Below are 12058 nucleotides of genomic sequence, written 5' to 3' on the forward strand. Positions count from 1 at the left end.
GTTTTGGACTGCGTGATTCAATTTAACCGGAAACCAGTTTGTTTTCATTGACGACTTCCGGCATGACGTAGTCTGCCATGACTTATTATGCTTAAAAATGAGGACACAATAATGGATAATCATTTTTATTGACAACTATCCAACAAAACATACTGATGGAATATGGGATTACTGTAAAACATAATAAAAAAGCGTTTTATTATTTTACATATTCACATATTCCCTTTAAACAATTAGAAATAAGACAATTCCTGTTTCCCTTGGCTCAGGACCATCATGTAATGTGCCCTACATTTTGGCCTCAGCCAATGTGATGGCAGCACCGCCGGCCATATCCTCCCTCTGATTGGTCAGTTTCCTGCAGTGGTAGAAGATGTTGATTGGATGGATGAACGCCAGTAGAGTGAGGAGAGTCAGAGCGATGTTCACCTGAGGAGGAAAGATGACAAAGGCAGCCCTTTTGAGAGCGTAGTCTTAACCGTGTACAAAGTAGGCCAACTGCAAGTTACATGGTTTTTGTGTTATGAGGTTCAACAAAGACATTTCAATATTTACTTTTTGGCAAGTACAGCACAGTACATCTACTAATCTCATCCACCCTGCCGGCTCTCTCGCGATAGCAACTGAGCCTGGGGACGAGGTTAGTCATCTAGTGACCGTATGTTTGTATGACCCACTCACATAGAAGGGGGCTCCACCTAGGGCTCCTTTGACCAGGGCGAAACAGGGGTACTGCAGCAGTGACACCACGGCAGACAGAGACATCACCAAACCATACAGCTTCCCAAAGTGGACCCCAGGAAAACTGGTGAGAGAGGGCAGGAAGGAGAAAGACATCAACTGAGGGAAGTATGAATGAGGAGCACTCAGTCACCTTCCTTTATTGTAAACTTTAGTCTTTCAACTGTATTTTCACATTTTACAATGTCAAGTCTATTGTCTTTATTTGAGTCCCTTGTTCCTTCTTCTATAATCTTCCTTTTTATTTCCTGTCAGATCTCTCTATTAATCTGCCCCCACTATCTGTCTCTCTCCCTCTTTCACTCACGCCATGCTGATGAAGGCTGCGTTGCCTCCGTAGAGGAAGGAGCGGTTGAGGACCTGCAGGATGAAGGTGAGGTACTGAAGAGGGAGAAGAGGAGAGGAGGCGCAGATGGAGAAGAGGAGGCACTGGAGGGAGGTGAGGAAGAGGGAGAGAGAGGAGGAGCGCAGGTCTGCCTCCTTATCTGTTTCTCCTATAGAGGGAGGTGAGAGAAAGGTTGGGTGAGGATAATGATGCTGGACACACACACACCAGAACCATGGCCATGCTCATGAGGCATGAAATAGGATTAAAAAGTATATATTCTAGACTGAAACAGAAGGTAGGCCTACTACCTGAACAAATAAGGATACCCATTTTTGTCTTTAATTGCTTAACATTTAGCTACTTTGTGCTCTATTGAACACCATCCTGTTGTTGCTAAGCTAGAGCCATGTGACCCACCTGGAGCCAGAGGCTAAGCTAGAGCCATGTGACCAACCTGGAGCCAGAGGCTAAGCTAGAGCCATGTGACCCACCTGGAGCCAGAGGCTAAGCTAGAGCCATGTGACCCACCTGGAGCCAGAGGCTTCCCCTTGTGTCTGTCCATGATGAGGCCGTTCCAGGGAGCACAGAGGACCCCACACAGCTGGGTGAAGGCAAAGGCATTGGTGTACTGACTCACTGAGAGAGAGGGGGGGAGGGGAGAGAGAGTATTTAGATTCATTCAGTGAACCTATGCTTTGGTGTGTGCATGCGTGTGTTCGTGTGTGTGGTTTACCCAGGGCTGAGTCGTTGTCGGCCAACCGGTTGAGCATGGGGTTCAGTGTTCCGATGAAGAGGTAGTGTCTCAGCTGCATGACAGACAGCCACACCAGATGCCACAGGAAGAACCACGACTGCACACAGCTCCTGAAACTGGCCACTGAGAGAGGAGAACATTTGAGTCAACAAAATGCACCTTCCATTCCCCAGCCAGATTAAAGATTGTAGTTGGCCAAACGACACCTTTCCCAGAGTCTTCCGACTGCTGCCCATCATCAGGCTGTAGGGGCATGTCGTCGGTCTCAGCTAGCCCCTCCCCCTCTGATGTCATCCCCGTCTCTCGCGTCTTCTCAATCTCCTCTACGTTGTAGCTGTTGGACTTTCCAGGGCTTACGCTGTTGAAAAGGAAGCATCAGAGTATAATCAAATATGTTTTATCATCAGGGTCACCCATCTGATATGAATGGATGTCATTGAGACTAACTGAACAATTCAATACCATTTGTTAAATGCCAAACACTAATAATAATTTAGTTTTGCATTTATCTATGAACATGTACAGGACTTTTTCCTGCCCAAGTAATCTGACAAGGAAACACTCCATGGTCTGGAAACCCCCCAGGCCCTATGCGAGCCGTAGTTCTCTAGGTGACAACTACAACCCCCATACATACTATGGCATTATGTATCATAGGGCCTGGTCAGATGAATACTGTCGTATGTGTGGGAGTTGTAGTTCTGACCCATAGGTGAAGCCCTCAGGGAGTGGGTAGTTGGTGTGGGTGGGAGTTGGATGTAGTTCTCACCCATAGGTGAAGCCCTCAGGGAGTGGGTAGGGAATGTGGGTGTTGGGCATGAGGAAGAACGTCCTGAGGAGGTGGATGACACTGCAGACAGAGAGAATGAGGAAGGAGGAGCGGAGGGAGACCCCTCCTTCATACATCACCTGAGACGGAGGGAGAGAGAGATGGATAAGCAGAGCCACCAGCTATTAAACGACCATGACTACATATAATACAAATATTATCAATATATGGTATATATCTACAATATATACAAATGTAATCAATATATGGTATATATCTACAATATATACAAATGTAATCAATATATGGTATATATCTACAATATATACAAATGTAATCAATATATGGTATATATCTACAATATATACAAATGTAATCAATATATGGTATATATCTACAATATATACAAATGTAATCAATATATGGTATATATCTACAATATATACAAATGTAATCAATATATGGTATATATCTACAATATATACAAATGTAATCAATATATGGTATATATCTACAATATATACAAATGTTATCAATATATGGTATATATCTACAATATATACAAATGTAATCAATATATGGTATATATCTACAATATATACAAATATAATCAATATATGGGATATATCTACAATATATACAAATTCATCTGTTTTATACACTTGGCCTTTTTAAGGCAGTTATCTAGTAACCTGACAAGCAGAACATTTTTCTCTCAGAGGCCTCTGTCCTGTAGGCTACAGTATGTGTGAGTTCTGTGATACCTTGATGATGAGGAAGATAGCCGAGGAAGAGTCGAAGGCTCCATTATAGAGGGTGATAATGGTGGAACGATGGGAGCCAAATAGGTTCCCAACCTATGGTAGCGAACAACAGTTCAACAACTGTGGACATTCATCCAAGAAGAACACATCCACCCATATAGTACACAGTATAAATACAGTGTCCATATAGTACACAGTATAAATACAGTGTCCATATAGTACACAGTATAAATACAGTGTCCATATAGTACACAGAATAAATACAGTGTCCATATAGTACACAGAATAAATACAGTGTCCATATAGTACACAGAATAAATACAGTGTCCATATAGTACACAGTATAAATACAGTATCCATTTAGTATACAGAGAAATACAGTATCCAATTAGTATACAGAGAAACATAGTATCCATATAGTATACCGTATAAATACAGTATTTACTGAATAAATATCAGTTTTATGTGTCAGACAAAATAGTGTGTGACATACACCTGTTACACAGACAAAATAGTGTGTGACATACACCTGTTACACAGACAAAATAGTGTGTGACATACACCTGTTACACAGACAAAATAGTGTGTGACATACACCTGTTACACAGACAAAATAGTGTGTGACATACACCTGTTACACAGATGTAATGAATACTGTTTGTCCTGTCTGAAACTGTGTTGAAACTGAGGAGTCGTGGCATGCTGCTGTACCTGTATGTTTGTGATCAGGAACAATATACCTCCCACTGCGATGAAAGACAGGGCTGGGAACAGCAGCATGGACAGAGCTATTAGAGAGAGAGAGACACACAGACAACATAGGCCAAGTTCAGCCTGGATCAATATTTACTCATCCAACATCCAACACTAGGAATGTGCTCTTCCTAATGCTTTTGCAGGTCCCCGTCCCCAGTCCACCTGGTCGTACTGCTGCTCCAGTTTCTGCTGGTCTGCCTGACGTGCTAACTTATCCAGGACCTGCTGTTTCAACCCTCTCTCTCCTTCTCCCGGTGTCTCTCTCTCTCGACCTCTGAATGCTCGGCTATGAAAAGCCAACTGACACTTACTCCTGAGGTGCTGACCTGTTGCACCCTGTACAACCACTGTGATTATTATTGGACCCTGCTGGTCGTCTATGAACGTTTGAACATCTTGGAGAACGATCTGGCCTTAATGGCCATGTACTCTTATAATCTCCACCGGGAACAGCCAGAGCCTGGTTCCTCTCTAGGTTTTGGCCTTTCTAGGGAGTTTTTCCTAGCCACTGTGCTTCTACATCTGCATTGCTTGCTGTTTAGGGTTTTAGGCTGGGTTTCCTTACAAGCCCGTTGTGTCATCTGCTGATGTAAATAGAGCTGTAGAAATACATTTGATTGATTGTCTTTGTTCATTTATCAAATACACGAACACCAAGAGCTGTTCTGATTGAATAACCACCGTTCTACTGTACAGTCTATGTTCACCTGAACTGGAGAAGGCAACCATCAGTGTACCAGTGGTGTAGAGACATCTGAGGGGAATACAGAGCAGAGGTAGATAAACAGGTGTCACACAGTGGGTTATGGTCTGTTAATAAACTTTAGTCGAGACACATTTCTCAGTGGGTCAGAAGACAACCTCAATAAACCTGTAGAACTAAGCTTAAAATATGCATACACATTCTACAAAAACAATGGCTGAGTAAACCAGGAATGGACCCTCACCTTCCCACCCCCTTTAGACTCAGTGACTCACTCACTCTCTCTCTCTCTGGTCTAGGCGACGGTATAAACTTACTGAAGAATTGTAATTAATTGACTATGTGTAAATAAAACTCTGTGGATGTCCTGGAAATACTGGTCAGAGGTCAGGACCTAGTTATATTCTTTAAATGTTGACATTGTAAGAATTATTTGCAATGGATATGCCATGTATCACATTGTATATGGGTATATTGCCATCCTTACCTGACCAGGGCAGGAACAACTCTGGGCCCTAGCAATGAAGCCTGGATTTCTGTAGTTGAAAAAAAGACTCACATTCCCAGAAGCCTCGTTGCCATGGTGCCGAAGCGGTCGAAGATGAATCCGTTGGGAAGCGTGAGGAAGTTGTTCATAAAGGAGGTGACAGTGAAGACAAGAGAGAACTGTTCATCCTGTCCACTACAGTCTGAGAGAGAGATGGAGGAATGGGGAGAGAGATTAGGGAGAACTGTTCATTCTGTCCACTACAGTCTGAGAGAGAGATTAGGGAGAACTGTTCATCCTGTCCACTACAGTCTGAGAGAGAGATTAGGGAGAACTGTTCATTCTGTCCACTACAGTCTGAGAGAGAGATTAGGGAGAACTGTTCATCCTGTCCACTACAGTCTGAGAGAGAGATTAGGGAGAACTGTTCATCCTGTCCACTACAGTCAGAGAGAGATTGAGGGAAGGGGAGAGAGATTAGGGATGATGAAGACCAGGGAGAACTGTTCATCCTGTCCACTACAGTCAGAGAGAGATTGAGGGAAGGGGAGAGAGATTAGGGATGATGAAGACCAGGGAGAACTGTTCATCCTGTCCACTACAGTCAGAGAGAGATTGAGGGAAGGGGAGAGAGATTAGGGATGATGAAGACCAGGGAGAACTGTTCATCCTGTCCACTACAGTCAGAGAGAGAGAGAGATATGGATGGATGGATGAGGAGAGAGAGTGTGGGGGAGGGGGGATGGGGCAGAGAGAGAGATGAATACAGAGAGATAGAAGTAGAGATCCAGGTCCTTCAGTTTTCTAGTATGAACTCCTCAGCTGTGCTTCGTATTCTATTACATTCCAATCTATACTATTGTATTCTATGTCATATTGAACTGAATAGCATTGAACTACTCACCTGTTTCCACTGTACTGTTGGGTCCAGTAGTCCGATTGACACACAGGTCAGTGAAGTATCCGTCTGTCTTCAGGACGAAGACCAGCGATGCCCAGCCGAAGACCACGCCGGCAAAACACAGACACTCAACCAGCCCTGTGGCCAGGGTCAGCCTGTACCGCAACCCCACTCCACCCCCACCGCATCCCAGCATCCTCCCTGATTAACAGGCTGGCTGACTGGCTGGCTAGCTACCTGCCTGGCTGACTGAGTCCTTGCTCTGACTGGCTGGCTGGCTGACCGACTGATAGCTACCTGCCTGGCTGACTCCCTGCTCTGCCTGACTGACTGGCTGCCTGTTTAACTGTCACTCAAAGGACTGTTCTTGTTGTCTTATTAATGTGGGGTTAGTGGGTGACTGTATTCAAAGAGACCCTTTTTCTATCCTCTGACTCGTCTTACTTTTCTATACGCCCTCCCTCGCTCTCTCTCCCTCGCTTTCTCCCTCTCTCTCTCTCTCCCTCTCTTTCTCCCTCGCTCTCTATCCCTCTTGATAGTTGTTTTGAGTATTTGAGAGTGTCTGGCTGAAAAGTAGCTGTATCACTAGAAAGAAGTGCTGGGTGGGAGAGATAAGGCGTGGCATTCCAATTCAAACTGCACTTATCAGAAAATATACGGGTTAACTCCCCTTCTCAACACGTTTTTGAAATGTATTTTTTAGGATGGAAGACTTGTGTTACTCTGGATAAGAGCCTCTGTTAAATGACCTAAATGTAAATCTAAATGTAGAAGAACATTAGACTGTCTATAGAATGACTTTCAGTATCAGAAGAAGTTACAGATGACACGTTTTATGACACGTTTCAAACAACTCATCCTTGAAGTGGTAGTGGTGGCCATAGTAGAATTTGAGATCATAGCACACTAACACGAGTTGTCATAATAGTACGCCTAGTGGTTAAACCCACGAGGAGTGTGACGTTTCTCAACCTGCAGTGTAAACTGATGAACAGTTGCTCTAATAACCCCTCTGTCTGTAGATGTGTTTCTCTTCCTCTTTCTTTCTCACTTCCTCTCCTTTCGGCCCACTTTGTTCCACTTTGTGTTTATTTCCCTCTCTTTTCTTCAGTGTGTAACTCATGACTTTTGTTCATTCCTTTGTTGCCATTTCATAAATGATCCTGTCATTTGCTTTGAGAGAGGCGATTGTTCATCTTCCCCCTAAAATATACAAGTAAAGAGGCATCACAACACGTGGCAGGTGTAATAATGCAATAACAATTAATAATACATAGTGCACATCAAACACTTTAAGGATAAATAATTATAATACAAGGTCGGAAATCGGAATAATACAGTCTAGGGACTATCGACTACGGTCTAATGCGTAATAAATCCGCTAATGGTATGAGAATGTGCACTGAGCTAGAGCCTACATTACAGTGCGGGAAGACTACAACAGACACAGTACACTCGACCTATAACGGTAAACCACATCAGATTAGCTACAGACTAATCCGCCATGCGGTCATTGCATTACTGTGTTATTTTTGCGCGCAATCTGTAGTATGGTGCCAAAACGCCTAACAATAGACAGTAAAATAGTTAGGTTATAGCGGGACGTTGGCCAGTATTCGATACGGTGCTGTCATAAAACAATAAAAACGTGTATGGCTATGGTAGAGCAACTTTTATGACAATTATTACACTGGCCACAGTTCAACCATGCAGCATTGATCATAAATCGTAGGCTATAAAAACGATGCCATACATAGGCTGTAGCCTATACATTCAGATATTAGCCTATATACCAGCCACTCACCTTGTTTAATGATCCCACTTAGTTTAATGTCGATCCTCTTGTTGATTTGTGGTAGAACTCTAAACAGAATATCGTCATTACGCGCAGGCGCCGCGATGTCCCTGTCCATTCGCTGTCTGTCTTTCCACCTGCGCTTCATGGTGCACGCGACGCAAGCGTTGGCCAGGCATTGGGGACTTGGCTAAATGGCCATGTTGGAACCATGTCCATGGACCAAAATATGGTGGTGAATTGTCTCCAGTTGCTTATATCTAATTATCAACTGGGTGGTAGAGCCCTGAGTGCTAATTGGCTGAAAATATTAGACATATACCAGGGGTATGACAAAACATGCATTTTTCCAGTTCTAATTACACTTGTAACCAGTTTATAATAGCAATAAGGCACCTCGGGGGTTTGTGGTATATGGCCAATATACCACGGCTAGGGGCTGTGTCCAGACACTCCGTGTTGTGCCTAAGAACAGCCCTTAGCCTTGGCCATATACCACACCCCCTCGGCCCTTATTGCTTAAATATATACTCTAAAAGTAGGCCTAGCTACTCACAGCTGTGTGGGATTTCTGATGATAATGTCATTAATTGTAAAATGGAAATACAAACTTGGAATATGATTTGACAGCAATAATAAAATACATCTTCTGGAATTAAAAAGTAACTTGACCAATGAAAGCAGCTATCTCAACCATCAGCATTTTACTCAGAAACTGCCTAGCAACACAGCAGGCTACAATAAAGGCCAATCCACAGAACAGATGTCTACTGTATGTATTGAACTCTTGAATTGACGTGGAATCGCCTTTTTAAAACTGGTTCAAGTCTTTCCACATAAAACTTTACATCATATGTAAAACAAGTCAATTACATCACGCACGCACGCACGCACGCACGCACACACACACACACACACACACACACACACACACACACACACACACACACACACACAGGGCACTTCCATCACGTGTGTGTCTTCATGTGAGCTCGGAGGTGTGCGCCATGCGAGAAGTGGCGTCCACATAGTGCGCAGGCGAAGGGTCGGACCCCCGTGTGCAGCAGTTCATGCCTCCTCAGGTGACTGGGTCTGATGAAGCTCCGCCCACACATGGAGCAGTGATGCGTCCTCTCTCTCGTGTGGTTGAGGGCGTGCCGCTTAAGGCAGCTGATGTAGGGGAAACCCTTCCCACAATGTTTGCATACGAACCTCCCCTCCTTCTCTTTACTGAGGGGAGCTCGAATTCTGACAGTCCCACCATTTCCTCTTTGGTCTCCATGGTGACCAGGCATGAAGGTGACAGAGTTTTTCCCCGGGAACGATGCGTAATCGTCTGTGGTCGTTGTCAAGGAGGAAGTGTGTTGTTGTAGTTGGTTTTCTGACGAGTAGGTGAAAAATAGACCAGAGGTGTCTGTGTAGCCACCGTACCCCAGGTTCAGTGCTGCATACTCGGGGTACGTTTGGCCCAGATCCCCCTGGTCGACCTCCAGGCCTGGTTCTCCTCCCGGTAGTGGGTTGAGGTCTGGACATGGGCTCTCTGGCTCCCTCTTGAGGCAGATCTCAACTACTACAGGCTGTTCCTGGTCAAGGCAGTGAGAGCTGCTACTGAGGTCATGGTCCAGAGTTCTATGTTCCAGTTCTATGTGGTGTCCCATAGTTCTATGTTCCTGTTCTATGTGGTGTCCCATAGTTCTATGTTCCACTTCTATGTTGTGTTCCATAGAGTCAGTGAGCTCATCTCTACCCCCTGGTGGTGTACTCTGGAACCCCCAGTCCTCCTCAAAACTGCTCTGATCAGTGGGATGCGGTTGCCGGGCGACCAGTGGAGTGGTGGAACGCTCAGGAGCTTACATGCAGGAGAGGGGACAACACGGGATAGAGAACAGAAGGCAATGTCATCATCATCATCATCCTCACCACCACCACCATCATCACTATCACCATGCAATATTGCATTTTCCTTCTCTCTCGGTAGCTAGGTTTCCATCCAATTTAATGTGAATATTCTCAAATCTGCATAAGAAAATATGTACATTTTCCCACCAGTGGTGTGTTTCCACCAAACGAACTTGTTGGGGATTTAAAAACAGGATCTCAGTCTGGCTTTCAACTTGAAACAGTAGAATGCACAAGGTGCAACTTCTAAATTGGGTGGTACATTATCAGCTTTCCTCTTGTCATGTCAGTCATTGCACACCTTAGAGAGCTATTTATAACTTGTCAGAAACGTCCAGATCAACTAAACCTTTTTTTGCTAGGTTTTTTAGCCCATAGATTTTGTTGAGTCACTCAAATATCACATGAATACACATTAGACATGGCAAAATGTAAAGAATTGCAAGAAAATTACCTTTAAAAACAGCAAAATATTCTCTGCACCCCATTACAAAATGTGTAGAATTGCTGGAAATATACTTTAAACCTAAATTATTATGGAGCTAGAATATTTGTCAAACGGCAGTCAAGCATCCCCAGAATCAGACCAATGATATTAATCGGAAAGGAGCAGCACCACCCTGAAGTTCATCATGTTATTTCATCTGTAGCCTAATAAACTGCATGATTTCCCGAGTCGTAGTGGGAGTAGCACACACACAACATACCATCACGTGACTCCAAGTTCACCTCGATATGACGGTTATAATTTCAATATTGGCGCAGAGGCATTTCAATCCCCATTTCTCGCATAATTCATTTTACAGACAAAAAGGTCCCACCATGTCGAATGAACAAATGATCTGTTGGCATTTAGAAAATTGTACTGAAACTTCCTGTTTCCATCCATCGTGATAAAAAAAAAGTTCGGTATGACTTTCCTTGTATAAAAACTGTTGATGGAAACGTGGTTTGTCTCTCTCACCATTCATCCTCAGTTCATTTGGAGCACCACATTCCCCTGGGCCGTCCTCCTCCAGTCTCTCTTGTTTGACGGTAACTGGTTCAGCCGTCTTGTCTGTTACAGTGGTCTGTTAACGGACAGACGGTGATAGTGTGATCAATGCATTGTTAATGTGAGGCGAATTACATAAACACGTACTTGCATGTATGCCTGTGTAATGCATTAATACCTTTATCCTATACATGCCTATTAGCCTGTTTTTGACAATGTTTTATCAATCCTTATGTAAATTATTATACCTTATAATTCAGCTGTAAATAATATCAGTGCCATGCCCACGATTAACTATTTTACTGCTGATAAAACAAAAAAGTGTAATGTGCGGCTACACTACCTCGTCCGTCCTTAGTCCCGCCCGCGCCGCGGGTCCATTACTCCACTCGCTGCTGCAACCCTGCTGCGTAAAGACTGGGTCGGGCTTGTGTTCTCTGTTGGTTTCTGCATGGAAAGAGAAGGGACCACATTACTTACATTTTCGACTGTCGATTTTAAATCACCAAGCATTTCAAATGAAATACATAAACACGTACGGGGCGTGTGGAGCGGTAGGGAACCCCCGTTCCAAAGTCTCTCGCGCAGCACAGCGCCAACTCCGTCCCCGCCGTGTTCAATCGTAGATGTCCTTTTCCGGTGTCGGTTTTCAACTACTTTCAGCTTTTTCATCAGGATTTCGTTATCGTGTTTTTTCCGTGACAGTTCCCCACGTAAAAACGCGGAGTACTCGTCCACCAGTTTGGTTATCTCCGCCATGGCGGCGGTGGATAGAGCTTCCATGATGGACGACAACTGCGTCTGAAACATTACGGTCTCCGACATTCTAGCTAGAATAGCCTAGCTAGCTAGATATTGATAATGCCAATTTTTAAAGGGAAAAATAGCGATATTGAATTGTAATATGTTTAAACACTGTGGCCTGTAAGTGGACACCTGGTTGGGTAGTTTAAACCCCAGATCATATCGGTTAACAAATCCCTGTTCCTGTGTCTACAATAATAATGCAACATGACGTGATGACGTCTCATTCAATTTACCGTAAGTACATGAGAGAGTTGCATGCGAATCTGGAGCGCATGCTGAGAACTGCTCTACAGGCTCGCCTAATATACATTATACATTTGATTTATTTAACCATTATTTAACTAGGCAAGTCAGTTAAGA

The 12058-nt window shown here is 43.9% G+C and overlaps 1 protein-coding gene across 2 annotated transcripts; it reads right to left on the bottom strand.

Annotated features, from left to right (window-relative positions):
* Positions 1-112: 112 nt before the first annotated feature.
* On the bottom strand, positions 113-11933 carry LOC109881462 (solute carrier family 43 member 3-like). 2 transcript variants are annotated; one of them, XM_031821226.1, is made up of 13 exons: positions 8008-8139; positions 6207-7406; positions 5375-5504; positions 4820-4866; positions 4068-4144; positions 3357-3449; positions 2593-2732; positions 2030-2181; positions 1803-1946; positions 1598-1705; positions 1049-1235; positions 682-805; positions 113-429 (listed from the first exon to the last, which is right to left on the bottom strand). In XM_031821226.1, the coding sequence occupies exons 2-13, from the start codon at positions 6397-6399 to the stop codon at positions 289-291; spliced, it is 1536 nt and encodes a 511-aa protein (XP_031677086.1). In that variant the 5' UTR covers positions 6400-7406; positions 8008-8139; the 3' UTR covers positions 113-288. The 2 variants fall into 2 exon arrangements, 1 of the variants encoding a protein (XP_031677086.1); XR_004209122.1 differs by lacking the exons at positions 113-429; positions 682-805; positions 1049-1235; ... (6 more) ...; positions 4820-4866; positions 5375-5504 and adding exons at positions 10862-10967; positions 11235-11338; positions 11431-11933 and having other exon boundaries at positions 7023-7406; positions 8008-9847.
* Between the last annotated feature and the right edge of the window lie 125 nt (positions 11934-12058).

This window comes from Oncorhynchus kisutch, unplaced genomic scaffold (genome assembly GCF_002021735.2).
Source record: "Oncorhynchus kisutch isolate 150728-3 unplaced genomic scaffold, Okis_V2 scaffold3927, whole genome shotgun sequence".
Lineage (NCBI taxonomy): Eukaryota > Metazoa > Chordata > Actinopteri > Salmoniformes > Salmonidae > Oncorhynchus > Oncorhynchus kisutch.